At 34.8% G+C, this 15,020-nt stretch overlaps 5 protein-coding genes across 8 annotated transcripts in view; 4 read left to right on the forward strand and 1 right to left on the reverse strand.

The window, feature by feature from the left end:
* LOC104744463 lies at positions 4,194-5,520 on the forward strand. The gene is made up of 3 exons (XM_010465524.1): positions 4,194-4,711; positions 4,802-4,983; positions 5,212-5,520. Exons 1-3 carry the CDS (start codon positions 4,459-4,461, stop codon positions 5,323-5,325), a joined length of 549 nt encoding a protein of 182 aa, XP_010463826.1. The 5' UTR covers positions 4,194-4,458; the 3' UTR covers positions 5,326-5,520.
* On the forward strand, positions 6,784-9,756 carry LOC104744472. Of its 2 annotated transcripts, XR_760649.2 has the most exons (11): positions 6,784-6,936; positions 7,186-7,399; positions 7,510-7,667; positions 7,776-7,921; positions 8,022-8,081; positions 8,173-8,265; positions 8,473-8,634; positions 8,711-8,817; positions 8,956-9,104; positions 9,193-9,514; positions 9,616-9,673. XR_760649.2 is itself a non-coding variant. In XM_010465536.2 (10 exons), exons 1-10 carry the CDS (start codon positions 6,840-6,842, stop codon positions 9,456-9,458), a joined length of 1,452 nt encoding a protein of 483 aa, XP_010463838.1. In that variant the 5' UTR covers positions 6,784-6,839; the 3' UTR covers positions 9,459-9,756. The 2 variants fall into 2 exon arrangements, 1 of the variants encoding a protein (XP_010463838.1); XM_010465536.2 differs by having other exon boundaries at positions 9,193-9,756.
* LOC104744485 (cysteine-rich and transmembrane domain-containing protein A-like) lies at positions 10,352-11,067 on the forward strand. Its single transcript, XM_010465552.1, has 3 exons — positions 10,352-10,498; positions 10,594-10,750; positions 10,850-11,067. Exons 1-3 carry the CDS (start codon positions 10,453-10,455, stop codon positions 10,893-10,895), a joined length of 249 nt encoding a protein of 82 aa, XP_010463854.1. The 5' UTR covers positions 10,352-10,452; the 3' UTR covers positions 10,896-11,067.
* On the reverse strand, positions 11,140-12,730 carry LOC104744494 (NADH dehydrogenase [ubiquinone] iron-sulfur protein 4, mitochondrial-like). Its single transcript, XM_010465560.2, has 5 exons — positions 12,503-12,730; positions 12,266-12,354; positions 11,874-12,003; positions 11,706-11,735; positions 11,140-11,374 (listed from the first exon to the last, which is right to left on the reverse strand). The coding sequence occupies exons 1-5, from the start codon at positions 12,656-12,658 to the stop codon at positions 11,318-11,320; spliced, it is 462 nt and encodes a 153-aa protein (XP_010463862.1). The 5' UTR covers positions 12,659-12,730; the 3' UTR covers positions 11,140-11,317.
* LOC104744524 (telomere repeat-binding factor 2) overlaps positions 13,068-15,020 on the forward strand; it is a 3,486-nt gene continuing 1,533 nt past the window's right edge. Inside the window, exons 1-6 of one of the 3 annotated variants that reach the window (XM_019238922.1) lie at positions 13,068-13,257; positions 13,685-13,893; positions 14,008-14,228; positions 14,334-14,418; positions 14,489-14,572; positions 14,663-15,018. In XM_019238922.1, coding sequence (XP_019094467.1) covers positions 13,744-13,893; positions 14,008-14,228; positions 14,334-14,418; positions 14,489-14,572; positions 14,663-15,018 — 896 coding nt within the window. In that variant the 5' untranslated portion in view covers positions 13,068-13,257; positions 13,685-13,743. The remainder of the gene's footprint in view (positions 13,258-13,684; positions 13,894-14,007; positions 14,229-14,333; positions 14,419-14,488; positions 14,573-14,662; positions 15,019-15,020) is intronic. The other 2 variants (XM_010465595.2, XM_019238927.1) reach the window with 2 other exon arrangements.

Below are 15,020 nucleotides of genomic sequence, written 5' to 3' on the forward strand. Positions count from 1 at the left end.
CTCAGACTATAGAAAATAAGTTAAGTGATCGGCCGAGTGTTAACCAGCAGGCTATCGAAGTTAAATGGAGAAAACCGAGGATAGGTCTTCTGAAATGCAATATAGCGGTCTCCTGGGGAAAAAACTTTAATGCGGTGGGAGGAGCTTGGATTGTTCGCGATAGTCAAGGTCAAGTCATGTTCTATGCGCGAACGGCTCTAGAACAGACAGAAACTACGCTTTTAGCAGGACTGAAAGTTGCTAGGTGGGTTTTGGAGGCACTGCAGATTTTACAGATTCCTCGGGTTGAAATGGTGATGGACAATACTGCAGTGATTGAGGCGATAAATAACCCTGGGGAGTGGCCACGGTATAACATCATATTGCAGGATATCACACAACTCTTGTCCAGCTTTGAATATTGGGAGTGTCATCATGTGGCGGTTTCGGCGAATAAGGTTGCTATGGCTATCGCCAAGAGTGTGACAAGAGAGGGAAGGGTTCAGTCATATCTTTCTTTGGGAGGACCAGCTTGGCTCCATGACCAAGTTAGAAGAGATATTGGAGAGAGCGATTAAGGACCGCAGCTACACAGTCTTCTCTGTCTTTGTGGCTTCCACTTGGAGGGTCGATTGACCTCAGTATCAAGTGTGATCTTGTTTTTGGTTTTTGGTTTCCTTTCCATGTTTACATTATATTCACTTTTTATGGTTCTATCAGATGACAAAAAAAAAAAGCTCCACAAATTTGTAAGCTTTCGCGCCAAATATGTACCATCACTATAATTTTAAAATTAAACTCAGTTATATATATTTAAAATTAAATCAATATGTACCGCGGGACTATAATTTAAAATTAAAACAAAAATGTAAATTTTTAGTAGATTCACTATATATTTGACTAATATTTTGTAAATTTCAAATGTATATCCCTTATATCTATATATTATTTAGGTTTACCAGTTTTAAAAATTTAAGTTTACCGGTTAAAAAATTTAGATTACCGGTTTAAATTGTTAAATTCATAATATAACCCGTGATATACCGTAGTACTATGTTTATTTAACATAATCGTAATTTAATAAACTCAGTTAGATATGATTAATATTCTAATGTCCATGGTGTTTACTTGAGTTGTCCTCTAACTTTATCATTAAATATTGTAATGAATTAAGGAGATATTTTAGGAAATGTTTAGGAATATTACAAAACAAATATTTAATGAGATATTATAACTAGTCGCTGATTGAGTAAGGAGATATTTTAGGAATGTTTGTTTAGCGCAAAATCTTGGTTTTAAATTTTATTTTATAATTTATAAATTTATAAATTTAATGTCAATGGCATTCTTTATAAATAAGTACCAATTCATTGCTAAACATTTCTAGCTTTAGCAGTCCTCTCTTCCCTATTATCCAGTCTTTAAATGGAAACTAGTCCGTATCTAAAGTAGCTCTGAATTGGTACATAAAATTGAGTAACCTTTCATTTGATTTTCTTGCTTTACCCGGTACAGAGAATGGTATGGTATGGGGACACATGATAAAAACCCTATGTCTCTCTACCTGGAAATTTTCATTTATTTTAACATTCTGAAAACATATAATTCATTTTATTCTCAAACAACTTCTTGCATTACATATTTTCTTAATCCGTCCCAGCTTTAGAACACACATTTATTCATTTTGAAGAGAAAACAAAAAAAGGAACTTACACGACTGTTAGACTAGATCATGATCAAGATCAAGTAATCAAAACTATGGATTCGGTTTGGTACAAAATTTGGTTTTGTTTTTAATTTGGTCAACTTAATTTCGGTTCAGTTTATTTCATTCGGATTTGGCCTTTCAACATTTTTAATGGGCTTAAAGCCCAATATCATTAAACAAACGCATGTATGCGTGTGTAGTGCGCAAATTTGACACGCATGCATGTCTCTTCCTTTCAAGTTTCAATCAGAGAGAGAGAGTAATTAATTACGAGTGTTCTCTTACCAGACTTCATCAGTTTTTTGGTAGCGTGTTTTGGTGTAACGAATTTAATTTGCTTGGTCGGGTCAATTTCAACTTATTTAGTGAAAAATTAACAAATTTATGAATAAACGTGTCTTCTTTCTTTTACTTTTTCTTCAATAAAATTTTTCAAAACAAATGGCTTATGGAACTAGAGTTAATGATAAGTCGCCAAACAAATGGATCCAAACCCAAAAAGAATTTATTTCATCTAATTTTACACCTCGCTTAACAAGTAACTTAAAAAAAAAGAAGATCACACATTGGTGAATACTTTACATAGTAGTGTAAGTTACTCGATCAAAAATGGTGCTATCATTTATTTGTATCATTTTTATTAGAAAATAATAAAAATAAGCAAATCCAATTTAGAAAGTCGAACAAATCTATTGAAAATAGAGACAGTAAAAAGGGAGAGTTGCAGTGTCTTTTTGATACTGCCATTGTGATATATAGGGTTATCAGACACCTCCTCGTCTCTTAAATCCGACGGCTCTAACCTGAGAACCACGTTAATCCAACGGTCATTAAACCACTTTTATGGGTCCCATACTACACATTCTATCAATCTTTTTAACTGTTACCGTAATTCCAAATCAACACGCTTCCTCTGTAAATTTTTTGGAACAGCATTTACTGTAAATATTTCTTTATTCCTCTCATTTTCATTGATCTAAATCTATATTCCAATAGTTACTGCATTTGCAACAGAAGCTTGGGGGAAATTTGTTTTATGTAATATTTGCATAATTCGGCAATTGTTTCAAATTTCTTTTTTACATACGAAGTCCAAAATACTCATAAAGACATAAATATACATGTAGATTTTGTAAATAATCATCTACGTTTAAAGTTGAACATGTAAAATTGACTTAGGCCATGAATGGCAACACGTCGAAGTGCGTATTTCTAACACTTTTTAAAAAAACTTGCTATATGTCACCATTCATATACTCATTCAGTAATTTGCGTTTTTGGAAAGAGAAAATCAAAAACCACTTTGCGATTTTCAAGTGAACGTAATAACAAAAGGACCGTTTTTTTTTGCCCCACACCCATTTAGCAGTGGTTTTCCAAATAACGCACAACATAAGTATAAACTTTAATTTAATATATTTAGTTATTTATTGAATAAAATAATAATCAGTCATATTTTAACAATAAACTATGCTAAAAAATTATTTTCAATTTTAAAACAGTTTTAAAACTTTTGCTAAATAAATTATTTTTTAATCTTTTCTTCAAAAAATTACTTCACTACTTCTTCACAAATTATAAAATAATCACTTTTAATATGAAAACAGATTTGTAGAAGAAAAAAGTTATATCATACAAAATGTACATGATTAATTTCAACTAATTTTGGTTTTTGAAGTTTATAAATAGTAGATGAAATTACTATTTCATTAACAATAAAAAAACTAATTTATAATATATTTTCTTATAATGTTTATTTTCTTATAATGTTTATTTATAATATATATAATTATAGTTATTTTTATTTATAAAAAAATATAAATTCCGTACCGCAAATTGTTTTTCACCAATCAAACATTATTTTGTACCGCTTATTTTAGAATAACCGCACTTGTCGCATAAATACATTTGTCCCGCATGTACCGCAGTTGAACCGTACCGCACTATCAAAATATTTGTCCTGCACTACTAAATCTGCGGTTACCATTCGGACCCTTAGATTTGTGTGAGGCTCTCAGCTCAGATATCGTTTCAGAGCGTCATATCGCACATTAAAGCCATAACAAAAAAAAAAAAAAACAATTAATCTTATACTATGAGAGAAAGATTTGACTGTATATAAAACAACACAATTTAATACATTCAAAAGATTTCTAAATTAGCTATCAAATCATCAATATACACTTTCTACTTTAAAATTGTTGACTAATATTGGTAAAAAAAAGATGTTTGGTCATTAAATTTACAGTCTATTTTAGTCTTTAATTAAATACCATAAGCTTCTAGTCAACTTAATAATTCAAGAGAATTAAACATGTTGTTAATCAATTAATTGGTTGCGATATGCAAGATCCTTAATACTAACATTTATTAGTTTTTCGTACTATAGTATATATAATTCAAATGTCATTATCATTACTAAACATCAAAATTAAAAATAAAATAGATCGACCACCCCCAACCTCTTTATTTATTCTTCTCATTGTGGTCTTGTCGACATCTTTTTTATTTACAACTTCTCTTTTTGTTGTGTTTCTTTCTCTTCATCCTAAAAATAAAATTACAAAATTTGTGTGTGTTTAATCATCATTTTGTATCGATCTCAAGCGACCTCTTTGTCAAACCTGACAAATTCTAAATGATAAAGAATCCTGACGTCACTATTTATTAAAACCAATACTACGTACAAACCTTTTTTCTTATTATATACTACTACTACTCCTCTAAGTTTCAGACAGGAACCCAACAAAAATAAAATAAAAAAGACAATAATGGGGAATTGTCAAGCGGCGGAAGCAGCGACGGTTTTGATTCATCATCCGGCGGAGAACAAGGTGGAGAGGATTTACTGGTCGGTGACAGCAAGTGACGTCATGAGATCCAATCCCGGTCATTACGTTGCGGTGGTTGTGACGTCACCTACTATGAAGAACGAGAAAGGATCTCCATTGAAGCAACTCAAGCTCCTTCGTCCTGATGACACTTTGCTCATCGGACATGTCTATCGCCTCGTCAGCTTCGAAGGTATATATATATATATTGTAACTCAGTTTCTCTGTTTTCTTTTCTATTCAAAAAAAATCCTCTGTTAATTTTGTTTTTTTTGTCATGCAGAGGTCTTGAACGAGTTTGCGACGAAGAAGTGTGTGAAGCTTGGGAAGTTACTGAAAGACGGAGGAGGGCTTGACTTGACGAAGAAGAAGAAGAAGAAACACAGAAAGAAGTTGGATCAAGAAACGAGCCGAGTCAACCCGAATTCTGTTTCGGATCCGAACCAAGATGGCGCTAATGATGTGGTAAGTGCATGTTAATTTTCTCATACCACGTCCTATTTTGTTTTTTTTTTTTCCTTTATATTATTCTTAACATAATTTGAATCCCTAAGTTTGTTCAAAGGATAAATATATTTTTAACATCATATTTGTACATGACTGGTCCCATGGTCTCATTGCTTTCATCGTTTTGTCCTTTTATCATTATGAATCCTTATACCTATGCTTAATTCAATTCGACCGATCTTATAGGTGGCCGGAGAAAACGGGGGAGATGGGTTTCTTAGGAGGAGTCACGGCGGAGGAAGAGGTGGCTGTGGGTGGAGGCCAGCTTTACACAGCATTCCAGAATTTGGATCCTCATGAGAGCCGTAGATATTCTTAAAGCAACTATCCGACAACTTTGAAAGTTCAATGTAAAGCGATGTTGTGTTACTATTTTGTGTTGCTTTAATGAGTTAATTCAGTCTCGACAAAATATTTTCAAGAACTTCAAAATCGTTTCAATTGTTCTACATATTTGAAAGAAAAAAAATTGAAATATCTAGAGAGTTTTTAATATATTGGAGACGAACGTTGGTTTTTGTATATTGCATTAATACAAGACCGTACCGATCCAAAAATTACGCACATCAACGAAATAGTGTAATTGAAATATATGATTTTTAGGTTATATGTTACTTTAGGTATGCCGTATGCATAGTATATTATCAAATCCATAATCTTGTTCAAACTTTTTGTTTTGTTTTGTGACGTGATACCTTCCAAATAATTGTATATTTGTTACAATCCATTCACCGATTGTTTTATTTTGGCTAAAATGTTGTGCCCTATATGTACCGGACCTACTGATTGTATTGCCGATTTTCTTTTTTTCTTTTGCAGATTCAAGATTCTAGTAATCGTTTACTACCTTAAACAATGACACAATTAATGTATTTAATATTTGCCAAAAATGTATGTAATAATTAAAATGTAAACCGACAGTTCGTATACATTAGGATATGGTTGTTGTGTTCAACCTAATTACTGTTTTTTGTTTGGGTGCCTAATTAGATTTTGACGTCATATCGTATATCCTAATCCAATCATAACGTTTCATGTGAAGATGTTAAGCGTAAACAACCGGTCAACTAACCAAATGAGAAGCGTTGAGCGAGTTTTAAGGCAATGGTCATTATTGGATCATTAGGCAAATGGTAAGAAAGATGTGAATGTAGTTTGCTTTTTTAAAATATGGTTGGCAGCTCATTTGGTCGGCCTTTTTTTTGTGTGTCAATCATAGTTACGCAGTCAATAATTCAGTCGACTAATGCAACGTTTCCATTTGTTCAGTTAACTCGACGTAACGTAATCAACGGTTCAATCATTTTCAGTCTCATTAAATAGTCGACCATAGAAATCATCGAAGCAACCATATTTTAAGCAACACGCATTGGACGTAAAGATTCTAACATACAAACTTAATTTAAATTGCAGCTTACGGCCAAACGAACATATACAGACGAATATTGTGTCACAGTCACATTTGCGAATACTTTCCAGTGAAATTTTATAGCCTACGTTGAAACTTAGAAAAAAGTGTGACTAAACTAGTACAAAGCTAGCTAGTGTTTAATTTTGTCGGGTTTGTTGAACACAAAATAAATTGAATAAACCGGGAAGGAGGTGATTGGTAGGCCATAATTGGGCTATAAAAGGCCCATTTAAAATTACAAGGCCGACTCGAGAGAGAGAATCTACGGTTATGATTTTGTTCTGTTTAATTACCATAAATACCCTCACGGTTTATTATTATTTGCGTTGAATTAAATAAAGTCCGCGCCCTGAAACTTTTTATTATTTGTTGGTCGGTCGTTCTTCTTCAAACCCAGAAACCGATGGGTGGGTTACGCAACTCCGGCGTCGTTATCGGAATTATTTTGCTTCATCTCTTTGCTTTCGCCTCTCTTGTTTCATCCGATGAACTTCAACTCGGTAAGCTTTTCTTATTTTTCCGTATTGTGCGGGTTTGGTTGTGAAATTTTAGAATTTAGGGTTTATCGCTCAAGTAATTTTGAGTACTTGAGAACTCGAATTTGATTAAATTTTGTGTCTAAGAATCCTATTCTTTTGATTCTAGTTAGCAACTAAGACGAATTCGTAGTATAAATTTTACTAATTTTAGTTTGATCCGTATTTTGTATTTTGTGTTGTGGTTAATTTCTTGTAAACCTTATGGGACAGTTGTGGGAGAATCCAGGGAGCTTCAAGTGACTCCTAGTTTAGAGGTTAAGGGTTCTCCTGGATTGAAGCCAGATAGAACAACTCTTTGTGAGAGGATTCATATCCATGGAATTCGAAGGTTTAAACATATTGACAAGTATGCACATTCACTTAAGTTGGTGGTTAACGTGTCTACCTCTGGGAGAACCAGTAACTTTGACGTCTGCTTCCACCGGTGAGTCGTGTTTTCTTTTGCTGTTGCACTTGAATTCTTGATATTTCTTTCACCTTGGTTTAGAATATATCCAAATCACTAAAATGTTTCCATGATTTGTATGTTTGAAGGAATTTGTCGCGTGCAATTGGAATGTGCCCTCAAAGTCGGTGGGTGAAAGCCTCTAAAGGATCATGGGTTCAGACAATGTCACCCTTCGACCACAAAATCCTTGATTTGAGAGTAGCTAGCTCTAACAAGGTTACTCTGGTAGTGTCTGCTGTAGAAGGTGCTTCTTGTTCTGTTTCCTTTTATTGCATTTTCTAAGTAGTATTTTCTTTCTTTCTGGTTTTGCAGTTGATTCTACTTTTCTAACTTATCAATTTTGGATTTGCAGAGTTATATATGCATCGCATAGTATTCTTAATCGTTGGTGCTGTATTTTTGGCTTCGGCTTCTACACTGAGTCAATCTTTAGTGTTTTACTATGGTAGTGCCATGGCTGTTGGTATTATCCTTGTCGTGTTGCTTGTTCTCTTTCAGGTAACTTTTTTTCTATTTTCCCATTTTGTTTATCGTGTTGACCTGTAGACGAGAGCGTACCAAAACTCTGATTTCTCCTTTGTAAATGTGATGTGTACAGGGAATGAAGCTTCTACCAACTGGACGGAGTTCGTTTGCATTGTTCATATACTCATCCCTGGTGATTGTTTTTTTCTTGTTCCATTGTTTACAAGCTTTCTCTGAAATCCTTGTTTTATCTACTACTCACAAGATTGTTTCTATGTTTCCAGCTTGGTTTGGGAGGTTTTCTTCTTCGCTACGTACCTGGATTGTTTCAAACTCTGCTAACAGAGATGGGAATCAACGAAGAAATGTACACACCTGTATGTAAGTTTTGATAATGTCAATACATTGCAGTAGTCGTAGTATTAGAGGTGTATCTTGGATCAGGCAGCATCTGCTGTTTAAAACTTTTGATAATGTCAATACATTGCAGTAGTCGTAGTATTAGAGGTGTATCTTGGATCAGGCAGCATCTGCTGTTTAAAACTCTCATTTTATAGAAAAAAATCTGCATTTTGGTTTTGTAGGTGGCGATTTTTGTGGGGGCGTTTCTATCTTTGGGTGGAGCATTTTTCGGATTTTGGACTGTGAGAAAACTGGTTCTGACTGAAGATGGCTCCATTGACGTTAGCACATCACTCTTTGTTTCTTGGTCCATCCGAATAATGGCTGCGGTTTTGATTCTTCAGGTTTTTTCCATGTTCCTAAAACTAAATTTCTCCTTTTAACCAGTTGATCCTTTTAACAAGAATTTGTTGTTTACAGAGCTCCGTAGATCCTTTGCTTTCTGGAGGAGCACTGATATGTGTAATTCTTATGTCATCGACTTTAAAGAAGATCACCAGATTGAAGTTTGTTCTACGCTTATTCTTGTGAGTTGCTACGATCAATCTCTTTGATCCGTTTTCTTCAACAAACCAAACTATGTTTGTTCTCGTTCGCTTGATTACACAGCATCCATATCCCTGAAAATTCACAATTTTAAATGGAAGTTGATTTCTTTTGCACAGGATTCCATTGGATTTACTGATAGGAATTTCGGAGGCAATTCGTGATGCTGATATACCATCTGTCCCTGGATATCTTCATGACTTCATGAAAAAGAGTCCTGATGCTTCTGAATTTCGCAATGGTGTTAATTATGCTTCTCCATCAGGAGGTTTGATTTGTGATATCTCTCTCTCAAATTACAATCTTAAACTTATATTAGAAACCAAACAACAAGCTGAAGTAATGGTTCTTTTCAGGAATCAACAACGGGATGCGAGAATCTCCACCATCTGAAGCAGATACTTTTCCTTCCTCTTTCCATAGAACTCCCGAAAGGAGCAAACTGACAAAAGAAGAATGGAAAAAGCTCACCAAGGATAGCACGACAAAGGCGGTTCAAGAATTGGTGTCTTCACCTGATTTTGGCAAATGGGCAGCAGCAAATGCGGATAGGATCAATATAACTCCGAGAAAAGACTCTCGTAGGAGAGACCGGCCACGGAAATGGCTGGGTTGGTTCTGATGCAACCGGGTTCTTAAAAGGAACTATTTTTGTAGAGACAGAGAGAGCTCTTGTAGGTAAAGCTGCTTTCTTCTTTTATGACTTGGTTAGTGTTTTAGCTTTTGTGGATGAGACCACGATTTGTTGTAACGATCCTAATTGGTTTTGGTTTTTTTAGGTTGTGTCATGTTTCTGTGTAGACAATGCAATAAGCAATCTTTATCCTTTTATGGTCTTTAATGGGTTCTACTTTTTATGATGATATAATGTGAATCCTTTTGGTATGGATATTAATAATATTCGAATAATTATTCTACTATTATCGGTGTCATGGGAACATGGACTAACACATGTGGGTAGATAAAAGTCATTATACTGTTTCTCGAATTCTGAAATTTCCTCAAATTTTTTTATTCAAGCGAGGGAGTTTGTATTTCATTTGTTTTTTTACTTCTCTGTTATTATCGTACAAGTAAAACGATGATAGAGATATTTGAATGAAATTTATCAAACAACAACAAAAAATAATGATTTCTTTAATTTAATAGCGATTCCAACAATGTTTTTGGGTTTGTTTAATTTAACAGATACTCATGCAAGCATACTTATTAACTCTCGAAATTACATTATGAAAATACTAGATAGTTCATAATATTAACTCTCGAAGTAGCTGAAAATAAATTCTTGTACGGTCAAGTGTCAAGCCCCAATGATCACCTAATTTTCAAAGTAATTTGTTTTTCTTTTTTTAAATAAAAAAGGACATAAAAAAAAAGAATTTTATTTTCAAAGTAATCTTTATGATGCAAGAAAGACTATTTTATTATTATTAAATAAAGGAAAATTTCTGCTTTATTAAATAAAAGAACAGTGAAAAGGAAATATTTAATATTCCTCACCGGCATAGCTTCGCTATAAAGGGAAGAAACAGAGATTGATTGCTTAAACAAAGAGAGAAAGAAAAGAAAAGAACTCAAAGAACTCAAAAAGAAGAAGAAGAAGAAGAAGAAGAAAGATGTATCATCAAGAACAACATCCTGTCGGTGCTCCTCCTCCCCAAGGTATTATCTTTATCTTTAAATCTTAGATATTCTGAGTCCTTTTGTTTTCTTCTACTCAGCTGGTTTAATATGTTCTTTAATTCCGGTTTATAAAGGTTATCCTCCCAAGGACGCTTATCCTCCGGCCGGTTATCCTCCAGCTGGTTATCCTCCGCCTGGATATGCTCAGGGATACCCTGCTCAAGGATATCCTCCGCAGCAATACTCTCAAGCTCCTCAGCAGAAGCAAAACGCCGGTATGCTTGAAGGATGGTACGTTCTTCTTGATCCCCTTCTCTCTCTTCTTAATTGTTCTTTTTGGTTCTTAATGGAATAATATTTGATTTCTCTTTGCTCTGTTTTATATCACAGTTTGGCTGCTCTCTGTTGTTGCTGTCTCTTGGATGCTTGTTTCTGATCGGTGGATTTTACACGTTGCCTGAGGCAACGATTCTATTTCATATATTGTAATGTAATGTTAAAAGACTAAAGATTTTGTTGTCTCGTTCAACAATCTCTCTTCTGTTGTTATCTCTTTTCAATTCGGATTTGTCTTTAAATTTTGGTGTTTTATGGATAATTGTTCGCCATCTATCTTCTCTCTTTCTTTCATACGAACTCGAGATATAAACCAGTATAAACAAAATGATCAGAAAACTTGATGAAATATCAAAGGAGTGTGTTTCATCATCATCATCATCTTATTATTTTGGAAATAAGGAAACATAAAAGAAGAATCCAACCATGGATAATGATTCTTTCAAACAAAAGTTGCAGATGCGCTAAATAACAAAAGAAATATGATCAAATGAGGTTTCTCCTTATGCTCGAGGTGTAACATCAGTTTTCTGGTTGAGGAAGGCCTTTCCACTTGAAGTTGTCCGAGTAAGATTTGGCCTGCAGTTGGGTAGTTGATGGGGTTAGGTAAAAACTTCTATCTAAAGACTGTTCTACCAATAAATCAAAGGAGACAAAGAGATGATCTTCTCCAAACTAGGTAAAACCTATAGAGATTACAGCAAACCATATATGATGAAGCACACTGAGTTAACTTAAAGTAGTTCCTTAATGGCACTAATCTCAAACTAGTGAGTGACTCATATATCCACCAATCTTTTAACATTCAAGGGTTTCTGTAAACCTCCAGCTTAGGCTTACACATCTCATATAACTAGAGCTAGTTAGTCACAACTCACAAGTGGCATTAGCTAAAAAGATAGTAACTAACCTTCAATAACGGCGTTTTGGGCTTCTTGACCTGCCATGAGTCACATGTGCGTTTTTCAGTAATCAGATTTATATATTAATTAAGGCCTCTTGAAACAAACCATGAGACGAGACTATAATGAAGAAGGAAACATGAGACTATAAATGAAGAAGAAAACATCAAACATACCTTATAATCCCAACCATGACGCTCAGCAAAAGACTTAGCAGCTTCTTCAGAATCAAAAGCAAGGGCAGAGTCTCCGACATTAGCATAAGGGTCACCTGTAGAAGTCCATCCCATCAATGGATTCTCCCATCTACAATAGAGAAGTGATGTCATTAGCCATCAAGCATAAAACTAATACAAGAATCTATTGATCTGTTCCAACTGAGAAGTGATGGACTCGAATGTAACATTACAATGATAGGAACTTAACTCATAAAACTAACATAACAATCGAAGAGGCCATAAAATGTATCATTTATGTGAATCCATCCATTAGATGAGCCAAAAACTATCCACTAAGACTAATTTGAAGTTACAACAAACAAATGGTTGAATGAAAAAAAGTATCATACTTTAGGGTGGAGACGAAGTTAATCTTCCATTTCCCAAGTTTTCCAGATCCCTGCTGGGAAGCTGCTCTAGCAGGTGAGTATATTATCACCTGTAAAAATTCCAATTCAATCTCTTAAAGACGATTCGATTGAGAAACAAATCAAGAACACGATGTGACGAATCTCTCCGATCACGAACCCTAAATTTATGAATTAAATTCTTAATAAGAAACGAAGAAATCGAATGCTCTCAGTTACCTTCCGAGAAAGATGCTCTTCAGGGATTCCAGAGACTTTACCGATCTCACCACGTTTGTAATCCGATTCAACCACCGCGTCGGTGGCAAAAGGCCGAGCGACACGTCGAAGAGCCGTTACGAGACGGGTAGTCCCTTGAGTAGCACGAAGCGCCATCGTCACGCCAAAAGAGAAATCTGGAAAATTTCAGAGAGCTTTTTTGATTTCGTTTGGGTTTCTTCTTTTCTGTAGATTTTAGTAAAATGGCGAACGCAAAACAGAGAAAGTTTCAATTTAGCCCTTATATTTTACTAAAACTTTCATATTGGTCTTACTATTATAAGAAAAACTTTAATACTCCCTCAACTATCTATAAGATCGATCAGATAACCCCTATTTCACTGTAATTCAAATAATTACAAGGTTCATGTATGTAGAAATATCTGTATTCTAGTTAGCTGATTTATTTGGTTAGTAGGTGTTATTATGTAATTTGATAATAATTGGGGCAAATTTGTGAATTAGGAGAAACCAAGGGTTACATCTTCTTTAGCTTGAATGAATACAAAAAGAAAGCTCAAGTTTTTTTCTTTTCTTTCTCGTTTCTATGGATATTTTTCCTTGTACTACTCCTCTCTATGGTCTTCTTCTTCGTCGTTCATTTCAGAGAAGTTCTAAGATTTACATTTGATCTATGAAGAATCTATAAAAAAAGGAATTAGCTTTCATCATCAAGTCTCTCTCTTGAAAACCCTCCTCTGGTTCCGTTTGATCTGGCATGCTTCTTCCTCATTGCTGTTTTCTTCTCTGAATTTTACATTTTTTATATATATATATATATATATTCTTTTGATCGGTTAATATGATTTTGGTTGATCATTTCGCTAATTGTTCTGATTATTTGCTGAATTTTCAAATTCCGGTTGATTTGCGACTTTGTTAATGGAATTGAAATCACCGTAAAAAAATGTGATTTGATCGTCTTTTAGGTTAGGAATAGCTCGAACCACTCGTTGATTTGTTGAATTGAGCTTTAGGGCGTATTTAGTTCCTCATCACTTCTTTGGATTTGTGTCATTTCTTATGTTGTGGCTTTTAATACAATGGCATTGATGCTGTTAAGCTTCATTTATTTAGTATTTTTGTTCACAACCCTTTTTATCAGAGATTCTAAGGGATTTTAGTGTTTTCATCTCTTGGCAGAGACAAGAAGAGATTTATAGCTTTGATAGAAGAAAAGTGACAGCTTTTGATAATTGTGGATGGGTGCCCCAAAGCAGAAGTGGACACCAGAAGAAGAAGCAGCTCTTAAAGCTGGAGTACGTAAGCATGGGACTGGAAAGTGGCGTACCATACTCTCGGATCCTGAGTTTAGTTTAGTCTTAAAGTCTCGCTCTAATGTTGATCTTAAGGTAATAATAGAATAGAAACTCGATACAAGCAACTTTGGCACTTAATTGATGGGTTTTTGTTTGAGGTTGTGAATGTGTGTTTCAGACTAATCTTGATAGTTCAAAGCGTAACAGGATAAGTGGAGAAATATAAGCGTGACAGCGTTATGGGGTTCAAGGAAGAAGGCTAAACTTGCGCTTAAAAGGACTCTACCGGCTATTAAACTGGATGATAACAACACAGCTCTTAGCATTGTGGCTTTGGCTAATGACGATGAACGGGCAAATCCAACTTCACCTGGACGTTCTGGTGGTGGATCACCACGAGCTTGTGCTTCAAAGAGATCAATTACAAGGTTTGATTTTTTGCCAAGTCCTGACTTATGCACTAGATAAAGACTTTTACCTTTTTTTTTTAGCTTCTTAAAGATTTGATCTTGAGCTATTGTCTGTTCTTGTAGTTTGGATAAGATCATCTTGGAGGCAATTACCAACTTGAAGGAACTACGGGGTTCTGACAGAACATCAATCTTTATGTATATAGAGGTAACTCTACCATTGGGATTTTAATGTTTCTTTGGGGGTTGCTGCATACTTAGCAGCTGTAAACTTTCAGGAGAATTTCAAGACTCCGCCGAATATGAAAAGGCATGTGGCAGTAAGATTAAAGCATTTATCATCGAATGGATCATTAGTTAAGGTAAACATTCAACTTTTGAATGAAGATCCATGATTACAACACTTCATTGCTTTCATCTTTATCAAATGCTTGGTGATTTTTCACTTTCAGATAAAGCACAAGTACAGGTTGTCTTCTTATTTTATGACCGTAGGAGCAAGACATAACCCTCCTCAACCCATTTTGGAAGAAAACAACAAGAAAGACCCACCAAAACCCGAGGAGAACGGCGCCAACAGTCTCACTAAGTCCCGAGTAGACAATGAGTTACTTATGATAAAAGGTATGACAGCTCAAGAAGCTGCGGAAGCTGCAGCAAGAGCAGTTGCAGAGGCAGAATTTGCTATCACAGAGGCCGAAGAAGCAGCAAAAGAGGCAGAAAGAGCAGAAGCTGAAGCTGAAGCTGCTCAGATCTTTGCTAAGGCAGCCATGAAAGCTTTGAAGTTCAGGATCCGTAATCATACTTGGT

Source organism: Camelina sativa, chromosome 2 (assembly GCF_000633955.1).
Source record: "Camelina sativa cultivar DH55 chromosome 2, Cs, whole genome shotgun sequence".
In the NCBI taxonomy this organism is placed as follows: Eukaryota; Viridiplantae; Streptophyta; class Magnoliopsida; order Brassicales; family Brassicaceae; genus Camelina; species Camelina sativa.

Excerpts from the sequence above, each read along its gene's own strand:
- LOC104744463 (XM_010465524.1), top strand. The coding sequence starts at position 4,459 with ATGGGGAATTGTCAAGCGGCGGAAGCAGCGACGGTTTTGATTCATCAT. Across the intron at positions 4,712-4,801 it reads TCGCCTCGTCAGCTTCGAAG|AGGTCTTGAACGAGTTTGCG; the intron begins GTATATATATAT and ends TTTGTCATGCAG. Across the intron at positions 4,984-5,211 it reads AAGATGGCGCTAATGATGTG|GTGGCCGGAGAAAACGGGGG; the intron begins GTAAGTGCATGT and ends CCGATCTTATAG.
- LOC104744494 (XM_010465560.2), bottom strand. The coding sequence starts at position 12,658 with ATGGCGCTTCGTGCTACTCAAGGGACTACCCGTCTCGTAACGGCTCTT. Across the intron at positions 12,355-12,502 it reads AAGAGCATCTTTCTCGGAAG|GTGATAATATACTCACCTGC; the intron begins GTAACTGAGAGC and ends GAATTTTTACAG. Across the intron at positions 11,375-11,705 it reads CCAAAACGCCGTTATTGAAG|GCCAAATCTTACTCGGACAA; the intron begins GTTAGTTACTAT and ends ACCCAACTGCAG.
- LOC104744485 (XM_010465552.1), top strand. The coding sequence starts at position 10,453 with ATGTATCATCAAGAACAACATCCTGTCGGTGCTCCTCCTCCCCAAG. Across the intron at positions 10,499-10,593 it reads CGGTGCTCCTCCTCCCCAAG|GTTATCCTCCCAAGGACGCT; the intron begins GTATTATCTTTA and ends CGGTTTATAAAG. Across the intron at positions 10,751-10,849 it reads GCCGGTATGCTTGAAGGATG|TTTGGCTGCTCTCTGTTGTT; the intron begins GTACGTTCTTCT and ends TTTATATCACAG.
- LOC104744472 (XM_010465536.2), top strand. The coding sequence starts at position 6,840 with ATGGGTGGGTTACGCAACTCCGGCGTCGTTATCGGAATTATTTTGCTT. Across the intron at positions 7,668-7,775 it reads GGTAGTGTCTGCTGTAGAAG|AGTTATATATGCATCGCATA; the intron begins GTGCTTCTTGTT and ends TTGGATTTGCAG. Across the intron at positions 8,266-8,472 it reads ACGAAGAAATGTACACACCT|GTGGCGATTTTTGTGGGGGC; the intron begins GTATGTAAGTTT and ends TTGGTTTTGTAG.